General features: G+C 37.3%; 1 protein-coding gene across 3 annotated transcripts in view; it reads left to right on the forward strand.

Moving 5' to 3' along the window:
• Positions 1–19,730, forward strand: part of PIP5K1B (phosphatidylinositol-4-phosphate 5-kinase type 1 beta) — a 98,018-nt gene that overhangs the window by 54,653 nt on the left and 23,635 nt on the right. For all 3 annotated transcript variants that reach the window (XM_085041893.1, XM_085041891.1, XM_085041894.1), the window contains 6 exons: positions 3,399–3,516; positions 7,040–7,192; positions 8,914–9,213; positions 17,716–17,927; positions 19,267–19,350; positions 19,458–19,506. In XM_085041893.1, the coding sequence (XP_084898019.1) occupies positions 3,399–3,516; positions 7,040–7,192; positions 8,914–9,213; positions 17,716–17,927; positions 19,267–19,350; positions 19,458–19,506 (916 nt within the window). The remainder of the gene's footprint in view (positions 1–3,398; positions 3,517–7,039; positions 7,193–8,913; positions 9,214–17,715; positions 17,928–19,266; positions 19,351–19,457; positions 19,507–19,730) is intronic.

The raw sequence follows: 19,730 nt of genomic DNA on the forward strand, positions 1-19,730 counted from the left end.
ACCATCACGAAAACCTTTAGATCAATTTTCCAGAGTACTAGCAAAAAATCTTAAATTTGTGTCAAGCTTGCTTCTTGAATTACAGAAGAACTTTCTGTTGGGATCCATACTATTTTGTTAAGTAGTGAAGCTGAAACTAATTAATATGATTAACAGAAACAGTAGGGTATGATAAAATACTCTGTATACTTTAAATAGAAGGTATTTTTTAAAGATGATTTTGTAATGAATAAGGAAACTTGCCTGCATACTGAAGTTGACTGTCATATCTGTAATAAAGTAATCTCATGTGCTCATGGAATTGCCCTCTGTGCAGAAGCTGTTCCAAAATAATTGCTCTGTTTTGCAGTAAATCCCCGTTTGCTATGCATTAGGGTGCCCCTGCTGACCCAGCATTGGTCATTTTACTCCATATGCACTTATGAAATGGCTCAGAGCTGTGCTGTTATCATAGCAAACCTCCTACCTTCACTCACCTTAGTGAAGTTCCAGTGACAGTACATGTTCTGGTACAGTAAGTACATGTAATCTATTTGACATAATTTCACAGAAGAAGCTTTCAAGTTATGTCTGGAAGAAGCAGATTTATAAAAGTATTTAGTACTGAAAGGTAGGACTTTATAAAAAAGTTTAGATGCTTTATATTCCCTAATAATTATGTGATGCTTCAGTAAAGAACACTGTTTTGTTCTCATCTGCATCTTGTGACAATTAAATGCATTTACAACTATGACCTCAGGTTCCCAGTGTAGCTATATGACCACTGTGGCATCCTCATATAACTCAAAATTTCAATTAGTAGCAACCAGCTATATAAAACTTAAGTTCAGACAAGTCTGGCAGTGTTTGGGGAAGCTGAAAGGGTTATGAAAGAGCATAAGGCATTAGTCTATCTTTACTGTAAAGAAAACTACCATTTTTAGCTTGTATCCTACTGATTTCCATTTTTTGGCTCTATAATGGAACAATAAAGCATATACGGATTTTATTGGGTTACCTTGGAGTTGTACTGCAGTAGATATAAAGTGATCAGAGAAGTTCATTCGGACTGGGCGGCCTTCACTGTTACCTGCAGGGTTTAGCACTCCAAGAAGCAGCAGTATTCTATTGTTCTTGTATGTATCATTGGTCATCCACAACCATCTTTTTATGTGTGAATTCCAGACAGAAATCTGGGGGGCTTTTTCCCTCCTTGTGTTGGCTGTTCAGGAGTCTGAAGTCTTATATGTTTCTGGAGCCTGAGAAAGCTTGTTCACCTGCTGTCACTGCAACTGTTGGGGTCTGGCAGTGTGCGTGCAGGGGCAGCTAGGTGGGTTGGGTAGGCTTCTGTTACCAAACTGTTGTTATCAAACATCTGCTTTTAATGAAAGGTGGCAAGTTCATATGACACATTTTAATTGTACAGGATGAAAACTCTTAAATTCTTTCATTGTATGTAATTTAGTCTTTTTCAAGAATGTTGCTTAACCTTTTATGGGTTTTCATATCTGTGTGATTTTGTAGCATTTTTTTTTCTTTTTAGTGTTCCTCAGATATTCTCATTGCCAAGCATAATGGTACATGCTGCATTTCTTAATAATTTCGTTCAGGTAAATCAGTAAAGAAGTGCTGGAAAAGCTACTGTGTCAAGTCTTGGATTTTTTATTTATCTGTGTATCAAACCATTCAGAAACTGGCCAAACTGAATAAGGATAGTAAAACAGAACAGCATTTTAATCTTATCAAGGACAGTAGAACAGAACAGCACAACCTTGGAGAAATAAATCAAGGCTATAACTTAGGCAAACAAAAATCATGCAAAAAGCATGCAGGATGCCAGCTCTGCTCTGTAAGGGTGACAAAGTAGAAGTTATGCAAAACAGCAAGGTTGCACTTACTCAAAAGCAGGGGTCGAGTAACAGCCATGTAGAAAGGACACTGGACATTGAAGACAGACGCCAAAGAATCATATAAGGACTTCTGATAAGGGTGTGACTAGCTCAAAGTCAAAGGAAGTGGGGATAGCTAATGAGTATGTAATCAGTGTGTATGATAAAAACTCTGCTCACCTGACTCTCAGGGCACTTGATTAGAAGAAAGATTCTCCAAACAACCATCATGCTATAATAAAGGCCTGCCTTCTAATACTCAAAACTGTGCTGGAAAGTTTCTATGTGGCTGATTTCAGTATCTAAACTTTGTCTCAAAGGTGTTCTTGTTTGTTTTGAAACCATGATGTAGAATTTTATTCTTCTGCTCTAAAGCCCTCCCTTGGTGTCCATCATAAATGAATCCATGGGCATGTTTTGGGTTTGTTCCTTTTTTTTTTTTTTTTTTTTTTTTTTTTTTTTTTTTAAATCTAGCAGGATTTTGCTGCTGACCTTTTCCTTTAGCTTAAATGTAGTATTCATTTCAAGACTTTTGTAACTGCAGCCTAAAAATACAGGGAGATAAAAAATATAAAACAAGGAAGAGAGCTAAGGAGTACAGATAACAAATAGAAGGAGCTAGAAGCCATAGTGCAGCAGAAAAGCTATGACATAGTCACCACCATAGGAACATGGTGGGATGACCAGAGTGCTGCACTGGATGGCTGCAAGCTCTTCAGAAGGGACAGGCAATGAGGAGAGGTGGTGGGGTGGCTTTGTCCATTAGGAATTATGGCTCTGTACATGTACATCATGTACACTTTGACTGCATAGAGCTCAAGGACAGTGATGAGAAGGTTGAGTGCCTATGGGTGACAATTAGGGGAAAGGCTAACACGGCAGATGTCCTGGTGGGAGTCTGTTATAGATCACCCAGCCAGGGTGAGGAGGTGGATGAACTATTCTATGATCATCTGGCTGATGTTTCATGATCGTCAGCCCTTGTTGTTGTGGGAAATTTTAACCTGCCAGATGTCTGCTGGAAACTCAACACAGCAGAGAGGAGAAGGTTCCAGGACGTTCCTGGAGTATGTGAAGATAAATTCTCAACATAGCTGGGAAGTGAGCCTACCAGGGAGCTGCCCTGATGGATTTGTTGCTTACAAACAGAGAAGGGCTGATGGGAGACACCGTGGTTGGAGCCATCTTGGGTACAGTGTCCTTGACATGATAAAATTTTCAATACTCAGTGGAGTCAGTCTCTGTCCTGGACTTCTGGAATGCAGACTTTGTCCTATTCAGGTTTAAACATGATCATTATGCAAATACATACAGGTAGTGAAAATAGTATTTTCCCTTAAGATGAGAAAGAGGAGTTTGCTGGTAGTGTCTCTTACAGACATTTCTATTACAGTGATTAATGGTGATAGAGAGGCTTATCTGCTTTTACGACTTGTCTCAGCAGGCAAGTGGTCAAGTTAGGTAGTTTTACAGTAAAACTAGCTGCTAATAATTGCTCAATAATTTGATTTGCTTTATTTTTGTTTTCAGTGAAGGGAGCAATCTGACTCCTGCTCATCATTACCCTGACTTTAGATTTAAGACGTATGCACCTCTTGCCTTCCGCTATTTCAGAGAACTTTTTGGTATCAAGCCTGATGACTATTTGGTAAGAGCTTGCAGTTTTTCTTTGAGTTACAAATTATTATAAAGCATGCTAATTTCATTGTGGCAGAAGAGGATTCTTAAAGGGTGTCCAAATCAGGAAGAAATTTTGTGTGGAGGGGTATGTACCTAGTCAGTATTTTTAATGTTTTAGGAAAATTTTAATTCTTTGTCTTTGAGACTATTTGTATTAAAACCCTGCTTTTGTAATTTATTAGAGCAACATCCATATAATTCAGATAATTTTTCTAGAGAAGTTACAATCAGTAGTTGTGTGACTTTTATCAGTCTAATAAAGTACTTTTGTGTTATTTGTGTTACTTCATTACAAAGTGATGTCCACAGATGTTCCTGTCTAGCTTTGAGGAATATGGATGACAAACTGAAACATTTTAGAATATCTCCTTTGTTCTCTCTGTTTCATGAATTGTTCTTTCACAATGTTCAGTGGTTTACCTGAGAAAAAAAGTTGTGAATTTGCTGACATTTTAAAAGCAAGCTTTACTTGGTGGAACCACTTTGTTCACTGACAGGACAAATATCCACTATTTTATTTGTCCTATAGTTCTGCTTTTGGAAGGATAGTATGGGTGCAAAGAGCTGGATTGTCTTCTAGATGCTTGCTCCATGTCCAGTTTGTTTCATGGTGGGTCACTCAGGAAATCAGTCTTGGTACAAATTAGCAACTTTATATGTCAGACTTTTATTATGCACATTTGGAATGAGTTCTAAAATATTTTATTCCATTATTGAAAACTGCTTCTTTAAAACAAAAGAGTTTGAAAGAGCTTGAATAAGTAAAATAGAAAAACTGATTAAGTTATTCTGAAACATTACTTGAGAGACTACTAAATATATTGCTTCTGTTATGTTCCAGTGTGTTAGAATGTTTTTTTTCTTCTTGTAGGGACAATAAGCCTGAAAGCAAAATTTAGCTGGTTTTGCTATTATTTGGGTTGAATGTGGGTGTCTCCATGTGGGTGTCTTATTTTAATTCTTCAGTGCTATGTATGGATTTTTGTGTTACTAGTCCTTATGACTATAGTTATATATAAAACCAGAAAATTAATTTAAATTATAAATGGTAGTTGCAAGGAAATAAAATTGCTTAGGAATTTTATAAATCACAGAATCATAGAATGGTTTAGATTGGAAGGGCTTTAAAGACGATATAGTTCCAACCTCACTGCCATGGGCAGGGACACCTTTCACAAGGCCAGGTTGCTCAAAGCCCCATCCAGCCTCTTAATGAACATTGCTAGGGATGGGCCATCCAGAGCTTCTCTAGGCCACATATTCCAGTGCCTCACCATCCTCAGAGTGAAGAATTTCTTCCTTGCATTGACCACAACTCTTAGGGTGGACCAATTCCTTACCCACTGAGTGATCCATCTCTCAAATCTATGCTTCTCCAGTTTAGAGACAAGAACGTCATGTGTGACAGTAGTGTCATTATGTAATGTGTTATTTATCTTCTCTTTTTATGGACTTGGCAAAAGATGAAGTATGTGGGCTGTGTTGCCAGCTGCTAAAAAGATGGTGCTTCCTAGAGTAAAGCTGTTATCACCTGCAACTTCTTTTCCATCTAAGGAAGCCTCTGCAGTAGTAGAAGTCAAAGATTATAGAAAGACTGCATGCTGTGAATAAGATTTGTGACAGTCAATTTAAGTACAAAAATACTATTCCCTGAGGGAAATTCCCAGTAAAAACAACTTGTTGCAGATTCTTTTTTCTCTTGGCACAGCAAAAGACACAAGTGGTATGTGGGAAGTTGTAAATGATTGTCCAGCTGTGGCTGAAGGGCAAGGGAAGTAAAATAAGAAGAGTAGAAATTAAAACAAGCATAGATGAGTTTACACTCTGAATTTGAATTGATAAAGCTCAAAGATTTATAACCTTTTCCAAGGAAGATGAGTGGTAATGGACTGTAGGAGTCAGACAGGATAACAAGGCTAAAATACATTTGAACAGCTGGTGGAACTAAATTGCCACTGGAAACCTCATGGAGTACTGTCATTTTACAGGGAAACTTCTTCGTCATAGGTACTCATTTGTCAGGTTCTTGGGGATTTTCTTACTTTTTGGTTTTTATTTGTCTTTCACAAGTGTCCAGTCAAAACTATGTGGGGGCTTTGTATAGCAGCATTTGGTGGGTAGACTCTTACAGAAATGCATACCACTGTGGAATGACCAACACAGAGTGTAGGTCAATGTCTTGTGCTTATATTATACTTTCCCATTGAGCTTTAATGTTTAGGATACTCGCTTTCAAATGTTTATCACAGTGACAGTTACTCTTGAAGCTTTAAATATTTTGGCAAGAAAAATGTAAGCTGTGCTTACATGCAAGTGCTGCAGTACAACTGCTAATTTGGTCTAATGGTTTGTAGCATTACAGATTGGTATGGCCATTCTGTCTGTAGAAAATCACAACTATAGGATTACCAAGAAAGGTATTTTGTATTAATTGGAACTGAGCAGACTAAGAAGCAGGAAGAGGAGCAGCAAATATCTGTGTCTCATGCAAAAGTCTCTTAGAAACAGCTAGCCTCATCTGGACCTAGGATTAGAAGATGCATTAAGGCAGTGGATTGAGTCCATAGGAAGTATGCTTCTCTAGTTCAAGTGCTCACAAAAGAACGTATTTATTAGATTTTCTTGTATCACTGTTTTTGAGTTTAATACAAACAGATTTTTCTGTGATTTTGAGCCTAATGTGTGATCTCAATTTAATTTTAATGAAGTTTAAATTAGTGGACATTTAATACATGTACATTAGTCGCTGTGTGATATCTGGTTGTACTAGTAAGGGATAGTCTTTAGTGTATTCTTTCTCCTTAATGTGATTGTAATTCTTAAAGTGTCCTGTGGAAGAGAAAACCTGTCTAAATATGCAAAATAATGGTTCTCCAAATCCCAGTTTTTCTTGCTTACTGGTATTGATTTTTTTTCTGTTTCAAGCACTTTTCAATCGGAAAACTGGTAAAAAAAAATTAAGATTAGTAACAATATTAAAATTAGTAGCTATAGCTATACCAAGATTATTAGTTTTAATCAATAGTTTTAATCCATATTTCACAGAATAGGATTTGCCTATTTGTCTATAATGAGAAACCTCTACTCCCAGTTTATTTTTCTACCATCTTGTACCTTTTTCCCTCAAAGAGGGATGTGAAAACAAAACAGTTGCAGTGAAAATGTGTTCTGAAAGTTTTTGACTCAGGAATATGCTATGCTGACAGAGTGAGGATCAACACCTTCCACCTCAACCACTGGCTTCACTCCAAAGGAACGTTCTCCTGTTGTGGTGGGACATGAAGAGGGATTGTATGCTCAGCTGCCAGCTGCCCTTCCACAGCTGTGCTGCCAAACTGCAGCCAAATTACTGTGAACCAGCTTTCTGTACAGCAGCAGTAGTGGTGCTACATGATTTTCTTGGGCCTATTTGAACCTGCAGTTCTTTGTATTAAACCTGTGTTTGGTCAATGCATGCGTTGGCAGTGAAAAACAATTTTTGTCTCTTCCAGTACTCAATCTGCAGTGAACCTTTAATTGAATTATCCAACCCAGGTGCCGGTGGGTCCTTATTTTTTGTAACTAGTGGTGATGAATTCATCATCAAAACAGTTCAACACAAAGAGGCTGAGTTCCTTCAGAAGCTCTTGCCAGGTTATTATATGGTAAGTAATTGAAGACTGTATTTCACCTCTGTTTCTCCTGTTTCATGTCACACTTCTGAAATCTCAGTTTCATTTGTCTCGTAATGTTTCATTGGGTTTATCCCATTGTATTTTTGTAATATTTTTCAGATTTTTACCTGCCTTTCTACTTCATGCCCCACATACCCAACAGAAAAAATAGATATAAATCTAGAATATATTTAACATAAGAATTGGTGCTCTTTTAGCATTCAAGTTGAAGCTGAATGTCATCGTCTGATTTGATACCAAATTTTGCTTCTAATAAGCTAGTAACAAAATAAGGTTTCTAAATTTCTAATTCAGTTTTTTTCTCCATTTTTTGTTTGTCTACCCTCTGCATTTCACTCAGAGTGGACAAAGAAACTAGACCGGTCAGTTTCACTTTTGTTTCCAACTACTTCTAATTTCCATTTCTCATGTATTAAAGCAATGATGTAAAAGATATTTTTATCCAAGTAATTTGTTAAAAAGTTAATATTTAAATGGAGCGTTTTGAGGGCTAGTTCTAAGTACTGGGTTTTATGTGTCTTTAGAAGGGAAAACCATTGATTAAAAAGTAAGTAGGTTTTTTTTTTTTTAATCAAAAGCCACTCATACATATGAAGAGAGATTCTTTTGGGTGGTATGTGGGACTTTGTATTATTAGACCATACTTTCTTTTCTTGCTTTGTTTTCTGAAGTAAATACTTGAAAAAATACCCTCTCACTTGTACTAAAAATGAGGACTGGTGCCATTGCACTAAAGTAGCATGGATTCACTATGTGTGTAAAAAAAAAAAAAGCGTGTACTGACACATCACAAAGGACAGTGGTGCAATGGTGGCAGGTACTTTTTTGTTGTTTCTAGTCATGATAATCCGCTCAGCATAAGTCTGGGTTATTACAAGTACACATAAGGCCAGTTTGTGTTGTTTCTGGGAACTTCATTCTCATTGCTATGCAATGGTTTCCAAAGAATAAAACTTCAGTCACTGTGATACTTTCTTCTGAGAGTTGTATGTTGTGACTTCGTAATCACAACTTATGTAATCATCACTTCAGTAATGAAGTAGCTTTTCCCCTTCTTGCTTTTTCATGACAATGACTGAGAGCAGTTGTATTCAGGAGGACTTTCTCTCTCACCTCTGTTATCCTCTCTTACCTAATTTATTTTGCCTGTTGTGGAATTCAGATTATTTCACACTTTTCTGATGGTCAGTTGTGGTTCTGTTATGACATCACACTCCTTTGAAAATAACTTAGTCATTTGGCACTTACTGTCAGTGTGTAAAGCCTCATGGAGAAAAGGGTACTGTTTTTCAGAATCCAAGTCAAGATTATGAGAACTACATTTTAGCCAAACTCCTTCTAGCAGGCATAATGCAAGGGTTGTTTGGGTCAGAAAAGATAAATTAAGTCTTTTTGATGTTTTTAGGTCTAGTCTACTGTTTTCTGCGAGAATGAGAAACCTGGCATAAATGTAGTTACTGCTCTGCTCTTGGCCTATACAAGTTCCTGGCAAAAAAGCAGTGCTTATACTAGCTTTCTGAAATAGATATCCACAAAAAAAATCAACTGGTTGAAGAAACTATGCTGAATAAGAAAACATACACATTTCTTTTTGTGTTTGTTAATGTCCTTTCCTATTAAAAAAAACCCCTTTCTTAAGAATGGAAGTTCATTGGAATTAGACATATTTAAAAATATCTCTTTTGTTTTAGAATCTGAACCAGAATCCAAGGACTCTTCTACCCAAATTTTATGGGCTGTACTGCGTTCAGTCAGGAGGTATTAACATTAGAATTGTTGTCATGAACAATGTTCTGCCACGAGCCTTGAAAATGCATTTCACGTATGACTTGAAAGGCTCCACGTACAAACGGAGAGCATCACGAAAAGAGAGGGAGAAGTCCAACCCTACATTCAAAGACCTGGATTTCTTGCAAGATATGCATGAAGGGTTGTATTTTGACTCTGAAACACACAGTGCACTAATGAAAACACTACAGCGGGATTGTCGAGTAAGTAAAAATTATTGACTACTTAAACTTCCGTGTTCACATCTGCTCTAAATTTCCTCAGTATATGTTGTTTAACCTCCATTTGTTTTACATGCTATTTAATGAAGGATAGCTACAGATGTCAGAACAGTGATGAAGCCTATATTTTAGTTAAGCTGTTGTGGTCTGAGATCATAGAATCATAGAATAGAATGTGCATATACTTCTTCAACCCCAACTAGGCAGGGGCCATGAGCACTTCCCTGGGGATCTTGCTCCAGAGCTTGACCACTGTCTCACTGAAGAACATTTTCTTGTATCCACTCTGAACTTCCCCAATGCAGCTTTAAGCTGTTCCCTTGCATCCTGTCACCAGGCACCAGAGATCTGCACCACCATTTCAGCCCCTGCTATAAAGTTGCTGTAGACAGTGATTAGCTCCCCCTACTCAGTCTCCTCTAAGCTGAGCAAACCTAATGTCCTCATCTGCTCCTCACAAGTCATGCCCTGTAGTCCTTTCACCATCTTTGTTGCCCCCCTTTGGATACTTTCTAATGTTTTATATCCTCATGCTGTGGAGCCCCAAACTGCATGCAGTTCTTGAAGTGAGGCTGCACCAATGCTGAGTGTAGTGGGACAATCATCTTTTTCAAACCAGTTTGCTATACTGTGCTCAGTGTACCCCAGGATACAGCTGGCCATCCTGGCCACTGAGGCACATTGCTGACTCATTAAGTTTATCATCTAGCACAAACCTAAATTCCAGGGCTGTGCCTCTATTTCTTTGTACATCCAGGATTACACTGATCCATCTGTGGCAATACAGGTCAATGTAGGAATGAAGTCCAGTAGATTTGATGATTATGATTATTATTGTTATTATTTCCATTAATTTGGAGATTTTAATTTTTTTTCTCTCAAGGCATAATTAGCTCTGTGGACCCATTGTTACATATGATAAACTCTACACAGAGCTGCTGTGAATCTACCTCTTGGTAAGTGAGGAATGAAAAGGCAGGCCTAGTGGCAGCAGTCTTATTTCTGGAGCAAAGTAATTTCTTCCTCAGCTGAGAAGTAGTGCCATCCACATCACATTTTCAGCACAGGAGAGGGATACCTATCATTGCTCTTTGAGAGGGCTTTGGTGAATAGAATCAGTTTCTCTTATGGACAAAGGGAATTCCTGTAAAATGGATTTTTTTTTTTCTGTAGAAAGGTTAAGAAAGTATAAAGTAGAAAAAGGGAGACTCCAGATCTTTCAGCTTCCCAGGATTCATAGGGCTGTGGAGAGAAAAAATTTGCTTTGTCTGAAGAATTTCATAATAAAAAAGCAAAATGTATAGTCTGAAGTCACCACACAGAAGAGACACCCTGAATATCAGAGTTTGTTGTTCATTGCCACCTGTGGTACAAGATGGAAAGCATTGTTTTTGCAGATGAATAGAATTTTTTGTTTTACTATCACAGAAGTCTGCAATGCCTTGTGATTGGTTTGTAAAGCTGTGTGACCTAATGTTCAGCTGCATATCCAGTGTGAGACATTTATCTAACACCACACATTGTTCTTTCTGCAGCCTCTTGCAGTGAGTATTTCCTGAGCTCTTATGATGTGTGATGACACAGAATGCATCAGTATGTCACATCTGGGGATCTGGATGCCTTTCTGTACATCCCACACTTGTCCAAAGTTACTTATCCAGTCAAAGCTTGGGGGAATCTATTGTATTGGAAATAATAAAGGGAATCTAAAAGAGGGACCTGGAATGAAATGTAAAAACAAGAATCAATCATTTAATTGTTACATATAAAGGGACTCTTACTGGTTCTTTGAAAGTCTGGGAAAACTTCTGCTACATGTTATTTGAATGCTGAACTAATATAATTCTTTTCAGTATGTAATCTTAGATTAACAGCTTTAAAATTAGTCTAGAGTTCTTAAAGGCCCAGCTAACTTTTAAAAGTATTAAATGTAAAGAAGAAAATTATCCTATGGTAATCAGTGTATATACATAAATACACATATACACAATAAAGGATATGTCTGTGTGTATCTGTAGATATATGTATGTACATAGACTGAAGGTTATATGTATACAAAAAAGTTAACTGGCATTTTTTTTCTGTTCAAACAAGTTTTACTCTGTATTGTAAAACAGAGGAAGCAGACACTGTTGCCTCTCATATAGCTGAATTTGCTCAACAAATGAGGTTGGGTCTGACTACCTGCCTTTTTCTTATGCCTTTAAAAAGACCCGAAATATTCCATCCATTTTGCGAAAAGTACATCAGTCTTGCCTCTGCTTTTTTCTGCCCATGTGGTGTTTGGATGGGTACTTAGCATGAGTGATAACTGACCAGGTTTTAGGACTTCTAAACTTGTCATCTTTTGACTGCCACTCTAAAGTGAGAAAGTTAATGTTGTCACTTGAAATTAAGAATTCATTTAAGAAAGGAAATTTTTGATCTTTCTAGTATTTGAAGACTAAGAGATTCTCTTCTGTGTTCCTTAAATTTGGATTGCATTTCCATTGTTCATATTTGCAATCAGAATCAGGAAGCCATGGACTTTTCTCCTGCTTCTTTAATGTAAACATCCCTGGCTGCTAGCCTGTCACCTCCTTAAGCTCCAGCACTAAGTTCAAAAGCCTGGCAGAACTTCTGGGTGATGAAAAATGGTGGTGGGGACCTGCTATGGTTTGTGATGCTGTCACTGAATCTCCTGCCCCATTCAGTAATGGGCCCACATTTTTATTGGTCAGCCTTTTCCCCCTAGCAGTAGAAGCTTTTCTTTTTGCCTTGATATTTTCTGCCAGTCTCAACTCTGTCTAGCCTTTAGCTTCCTTGACCATAGCTGCCATCCCTGGATGCCCAGGCAATGTTTCTCTATTCCTTCTTCATACCTTCTCTGTCCTCCCCGGTCCTGTATGCTGCCTTTTCACATTCAAGCTGTGCTGTGACTTTCTTGCTTAGCTGAACTGGTCCATCTGCTCAGCTGACACAGACCATCTCAATAGCTGACACTCCTTCCCCATGGAATGGAGTGCTGCAGTGGTAGAGCACTGCTGGAGTATCAGTTCTGGTCTGTCACACCTCCCTGTGGTGCTGGTGTGGAGATGCATGACCTGCCCAGTTAGAGAATGGACCTGAGTGGCTTGTGGTGATCCCTTATGGGCTGGTGCCTCCAGATTATCTGCACTGGGACAGGTACAGGTTGATAGCATTGTTAAGCTGCTGTTTGCCCTGCTTGTGTTGTTCTCACTTGATGTGACAGGGTCTGAAAGTTTTGCTCACAGATAATTTTGCAGTTTTTGCCCCTTAACTGAGCCCAGGAGTGAAACATTACAGTGTTCCTAAAGATGGAGCATTTGTGATTTTGTCATACATACAAAGTGCCAAATTGAAAATTTGAACTAGCTTTCAAATTCCAGACTATTGCCGAGACTTACTGTAGCTGTCCTATCCTTGCCTTGTTGCAGAAGTAGTAACAATTAAGCAAATTGTAGATATGCAGTTTTTAAGAACAAAAAAATAATTTCAGGATGTTTTTACTACTGAGAAATTAATGGCTTTTGAGAGGCTGCATTTTACCTTTATTGCAAAGAACACTGGACTTTTTGGAGAAAATTACATTTTAAAATTGACTAACAAGTGTATAAAGACAAGAAAATTTAAAGTTGAAGATAAAGAGGGTCATAACTCCTAAGTTTGAGGTTTGGGTATTATTTTCATCACTGCTGTTTTAGCCAGTGGCTGCAAAAGTTTTATGGTATGAATGCACACCTGTTTTGTCCTGTAACAACTGTGATGGAGATCTTGTATGACCAAATTTATTCACAGAATTTTTCAAATCCCTTAGTAGTATGTGTAGTGTGTGTTGCAGATTTTTGCCTTTTTTCTACCTTAAAGCATCAAAGCAGGTAATTTTTTAACCCAAAAAACTTCAGTGGCCCATTCTACAGCATATCCTTGCAAGCAGTGGTGTTGGCATAACTTAATGAAATATTGAATGGCAGCACAGGACAGAAATAAAAGGTGACATGGTGTGTCATAGAGATGGAGAAGGTACTAATCATAGAAGAAGGGCCTCTTTGTCAGAAATGGTAGTTTGAGGAAAATGACCATGGCATGATACTGTAGATCTCTTGTATCTGTATATATTACCACTCCTGTAGTATCAATTGACATTAGAAATTTGTTACTTTTACTTTTAAAATCAGAATCCAGATCGTTAGTTTTTGGAGTGTTATCTAACTACAGTATTCTGATAACTCTGTTGAAATGAGAAGTGATTCCACATATGCTTTGGAGGGAACGTGGTGATTCATTTCCTTGGGATAGATTTATTCTAAACCATACCCATTTTTAGGCATTGACATTTGTTCACTTGCTCCTGAGAAATGCTTATCTTGTGACACAGTCCTTTAATTTGTGTTTATTTCATATAGCTCCTTAATTGAAGAGTAATTATTGATTTATTTTAAAATCAGTCTTCTTTCTATTGAGTTAATTCCTATGTCCCTTTTCCAAAATGCCTGTAGGAGAGGAAATACTTTCTTGCACAGTTATCCTTTTAGTACTTGCATTCCGTAAGCTTGTATTTTTTTTTGAGTAGTGTTTTTCTTCACCCTTTTATGAAAATAATCTGACGACTTTTTTTGCATGCTGTTTTGCATGGATAGCAAATTTAAATGCAGATTTCTCTGTCAGTGCGTAGTTTGGGCTGGCTGTATGTAAAATAAAAATGACATTTCATGGCAGAAATACTTGTTTTGCTCTGTTAGTCACTGGCTAAGATAGTGGAGCATAACCATATCTAAGATGATTCACTTAGAATACTTTATTTCACTAAGAATTCACTAAGAATACTTTAACATCTGATTAGCTCTGAGAAAAGAAAGAAAATCTGATTCACAGAGTTTATTTTTCCTGTTCTGAAACAACATATTTTTGGATGCCATTTTACCATGGGTTTTTATGTTGTATGAAACAAAATAGTGTTTAAGGCTACAAGGGGTGAGTGACACTTGCCATCTGGAAGTTTTCAGAGCAGCTGAAGTCAGCCGTGCCAGCAGTACTTAGTGACTGAGTGACAACACTGTGTTGACAGAATCTGTGTAGCTAGTGAATTAACACCTATATAAATACTATCAAGATGAACAATTTAATGCCAAGTTAATGAACTGAAGGTTTATTTGTCATTATCAAATACAACACTTGGTTAGTACACAGCATGGTTAAGACCATTCTTGCTGAAACCTTGCAGTGCCATTTTGCTACCAAGGTATGTGTCAGAGTGGTTACATGAGCAAAGATTAGGGTTTTTCCTCCCTTTAGCTACACAAGTAGTGCATTTCTAGGAGTTAATGTCAATTTCTAGTGATCTCACATGGATAGAGTCAGGTGTTTTGCAGGCTTTTGCCTTTTGAATATACCTATGAATATAACCATGTAATACTGTAATTTATTTGAGTGGGGTTTTTTCTTTAGGCTAGGTTATCATTTTGGTGCCTTTGTAGCAAAAACTTGCTGCTGCATCTCAGTTCTAAAGTTTAGAAGCAGTTCTAAAATTATCAAAACTGTCTGCAAATAAACCCTAGCATCAGAAAAGACTTGTGCCTTTTTATGTTCTCATAGAATGCTACATGTCCAGAAATGTCTTGATGTTCTGCATTTTGTAACTTGTCCTTGTTGAATCACATTATTTTGTACAGCTGTATGTGAAAACCATACACATTTTAAAATTGTCACAATTTGGTATTTTGAATATTAATAAAAATACATATGTGAGTACCCCTCTGATATATACAGCCGTAAATCCCACTGATTTACTTTTATCAAGACGTAAAACTGCTGTCTCAATAGAGCCTGGGGAGTTTGACACAAAGGAAGTTTTTGTTGAGTGCTGATTTATGAGATTCTTCCTTGTTATTCTGGTTACTTATTTCTTACCAGAAGTTTCATTAGAAACAAACGGGAAGTGAAGCATGCTTAGATATGGTCACAAAGGTTCATTTGTGTAAGGAGTGGTTGGTTTGGTTATCACATTTCTAAGGGGAGGTAATCAGAACTGTGTGTCAAACCTGCAGGCAGACAGGACCAGAACATATGATATCCTGAAGACACTTCATGGACAGGACAATGCTGACTCTGAGCAGGGCTGTGAACAGAGTGTCTGGGGACAAGGGCTAGAGTTGACATGCTAGGTGGTGTTCATAAGAATCTGTACTGCAGTTAATCCATTGGATGTGAAGGTATTTCAGTCTGATAATGAACTGGAATAACAAAATACCTACTTGGTTTTATGACGTTTTTCAGTAATCCTACATCAAAATCATAAATTGTCACAGAATAGTTTGTTGTACTGTACAAGTAGTATGGGTTTAAGTGGCAGTGATGAATTGATGTAGTCAGAAGGATTAATATTATCGCATAAGAGATCCCTGTGGAAGAAGAAGCAGCACATTACACCACAACCTCCCATGAGGCTACATCCAATCCTAGACATAGGTTGCATAATTAGTGCAGTAAAATCATAATATGTCTAATGTGACCTAATTCAAAGTGCATTAAAGAAGCTATTGAAGGCAGCAGTAGTTTATAAAATAAAACTGGCAATGCCTTTCCTGAGCCCGACTAGCTGCTGTAATCTGGCTTTGCTTGAAAAGTGTTGCTTACTATACTACTAAGGCGTTATTTTTTGGCCTATGCAGAATTCACTTTCAGTATTTGATGGCAAACATTCAGTGATTTCATATTTTTAATTAATATCTTATATTGTAATTTCTTCTTGACAAAGTCTGAGTAAAGGGTAGCAATAAGTAAGCAAAAAAGAAAATTGGAACTTTTTTGGCACCAAGTGCCTTTGTACCTGTTAGCCATGCTATTTTTGCAATTTATGATTGTAAACCACCAGCATTTCTACACAATGCACAATAAAATTTCAGAATCTTGTGGTATGGTAATTTAAAATACACTTCTTTTGTTGTGCCTGAAACCCTTTTTGAGTTCTGTCATCAGAAGATGCTGTGGACTACTATGGGCACACATTAGCGGCTTTTTCTTGTTCCATTTGAGCTAAGGCACCACTGTGTAGAATCACTCTGTGCAAGAGTAAACCCACAGTGTCTTAAAGTCATGCTTTGAGTCTGAAAATCAGAATGAGGCTGTGCCTTTCTGCACTTAGATTACAGTGTGCTATGCTTTGTTTCAGCACTGTTCTGGTTATCTGAGCAAAGAGTATTTTTTCCAACAATTAGGGTAAGTGGCATAAAAACCTTACAATAAGACATACAGATCTATACTAAGTTACTGATTTACTGCCAATTGTTTTTTTAAACCTTCAGAGGTGCTGAAATTGTCCTTTCTCTTAATGAAAAAAAAAAAGTGCATTTCTGCTTAACCAAAAATATTTATGCTTGGATAATCTTCATCAAAATTACATACCTGGAGTTACTGCTCTGTCATCTCTGTAAAATCACTGTTTTTCTTGTTCATGTAAAAGACCTACTATTGCCTCTTGATCCTGTGACAAAAATTACACCATTGTCTTAGGGCACTATGTGCCAAAACATATCATAAATCACTACTGAGCTTCATGAGGTAAAGGAGAGGTGAGTGGCACAGCATATCCCTCGTGGTTGTTACTGGTGCTCCTCCCTCCCCTTAGCACTGCTGTTGTGTAAGACATTTAACACAGTTGCTGTCTGTGAACAGTTTGGTTATATTACTAGATGAGATCACAGCTTGCTTTAGTTCATGTTTGGGTGTTGCCTTTAACTGTATTGCCTTCCAATGACAGCATGCCAGACTTCATAATGGTGTAGCTGACTAAAACAAATGGAAGTACATGTGTGCAAGAGAAACAGGAAACGTTACTGCTGCCAGAGACAGAAATGGTTGGTAGAGCTAGATGAGAAGGCTGGTTGTTTAAGTCATGCTTCAGCAGTAAAACTTGTCTTTTGAGTTTAGATAGGCCCTATTTAGCCTGGTAGAGAGGTGCATGATTTTGTACTCCGGTCCCACTGCTAATGAGAGGGTGGTAGCCAATATGCAGTTTTTTTGACATTTGAAAATTTTCCAAGAATATGCTTTCTGTTATAAACAGGAGGTGGAGGGGAGATAACAGAGTTGTAGAGGCAAAAATGCTCAGGAAGGTCTGGAACGCAGATTAGAAATTACTTTAAAATGTCTCTTGTTCATAAATATGTAATGGAGCCATTAATTGATTATTTGCTACAAATGAAAAGGTGCTGCCTAGAATTATCTTCCATGACTAGAAAATAACAAGTTACATTTCAGCTATGCCTCTTTCTTTCCCAGTTGTAACAAGAGCATTGAGCTAATTAGATGACTAGCCCTTTGACTAGTGTAGGATAGTAAAATGTTTCTGTTTAACTGTAATTTCACACATTTTCCTGGTAAGAGAAGCTTGTGCCTTGAAAGCCTGGTTTCACTTAGGTTTGCAAAATCCTGCTGGGTAATTCCTTTCTTGTTTCAGTGTAGCCATTTCTTCTTTGTCGGTAGGTTCTAGAAAGTTTCAAGATCATGGATTACAGTCTGCTTCTGGGGATCCACATATTGAGCAGTAACATGAAGGAAAAAGAAGGAGAGTGTTCCCAGAGCACATCAGATGCAAAACGTCATGGAGGGCAGAAAGTTCTCTATTCCACAGCCATGGAATCTATACAGGGCCCTGGGAAGTCAGGAGACTCTGTCACCACAGAGGCAACAAATACGTAAGTGCCATAACCTGCTTTTAAGATTACTATTAAAACTATTAAAAACTATTAACAGGCAAATCATTCATGAGTACGCTGCATTCCAGGAAGTGAAAGATTAGGCCTTTTTATTTATTTTTTTTTTCCAAAAGCAGCATCATCAATATTTGCTACAGAGAGGGAAATTGAAATCTTGATTAACAGATTGATCATCTTTAAATACACTGTACCATGATAGCTCGGAGTGACTTATGTATGCACAAGTGCATTATTGTATAAAAGAGATTATATTAAACAACTTTTACAAGAGTCCCAGCTTTAATCTAATTTTAACTGGAAGCAGCCTGGTGAGACCTAAGAAGAAAAAACTATAAATTAACATTGAAATGGATATTTCAATAGCAGTTGTTTTCATCTTGAAGTACTATATTCCATACATAGAATGATATCATCAACCACTGAAGTGCAGTCATATAGGGTATTTCCTCAGATTAAGATCTGCTTAAAATGCTTTCCTCATATTATTCTGTCTAACAAAAACTGTAATAGAAGTTTGAGTACATTGACAATCATTATTCTGTTGTTTCCTTCATAATATATTAAGTGCTAGTGCAAGCATTATCCTCAACATTCAGCATTGTATATAATAAGTCCCTCATTCTAATGAGGATTTAATTTAAAATTAAGGATCTATTTTTCTCCTGGTTCTCAAAGGAGCTGTGTAGGGAGCTCCTGGTTCTCAAGGGAGCTGTATATAAGTAATGATATAGAAAAATGTGCTTAAACCTACAGCAAACAAATGCGAGAATTATGATATTTAGCATTCCTAGAGAGGTTCCAGATGTTGAGAGCTCTAGAATATAAATTAGAGCTTTATTTCACTAATTTTTATAACTCACATTCACCCAGAAGATCATCAGTGCTGCTGTATGACAGCAGAGGTGTTGCACTAGCTGCCACCCTGGGCTCCTAGATCACTTGAGCTAATAGAGTGCTACTCAGATCCTGACAAGTTGAGTCCTTCCTTGCCTCTCTTATCTAAAATTACTTCTTTTCCTTAGCAATAAACTGATATATACTTTTTTCCAATTTTCAGATCATCTGAGTATTTCCAGTTCTATCAAAAAATATATTAAAATACTCCTCCTTTTTTAATGATGGATGTTTACCACTGAGTCCCAGATACTTCAGATTTTCTATTTAAAATCCGTTGCATGCTAAGTGACTCACATTTAACAGACTTTGCAATGCGGCATCTGGCTTTAATGTTGTCCATTCCTTTGGGTTTGCAAGTGTGTACACTTCAGTGGGTAACTGGTGGTCTTAAAAGATACTCTAACTATGTTGTTTCTCTCAGAATGGGAGGTATTCCAGCAAAAAGCCATAAAGGAGAAAAACTGCTTCTATTTATGGGTATTATTGATATTCTCCAGTCTTACAGGTAAGCTGAACTTCAACTTCCAATGAATTTCCACTGAATAAGACGAAATTACTTGTAGAAGTGGAAATTTTATAAGGCAGTTCTGATTTTGTTTTTTACATACTTAGGTTAATGAAGAAGCTGGAACATTCTTGGAAAGCTCTTGTTTATGATGGGGTAAGTAGATCTTATTTTTTGAAACTGCTGATAGCTAGTGGAATGTTGACTCATGTTGACCAGGAAAAAAACTAGCTCTGGTATATTTGTAGTCTAACATCATCATGTGGTTTGAGCTGCTGCTGAAAGCTTCTCAATACATGCTCTGATTTTATTTGTTGAGCTTTCAAATAACAACTAATATTATCGGCTTGTCCTTAGAACTTATACAAGACTAGCCACTT

Source organism: Lichenostomus cassidix, chromosome Z (genome assembly GCF_008360975.1).
Source record: "Lichenostomus cassidix isolate B80296 chromosome Z, HeHo_3.0, whole genome shotgun sequence".
NCBI lineage: Eukaryota > Metazoa > Chordata > Aves > Passeriformes > Meliphagidae > Lichenostomus > Lichenostomus cassidix.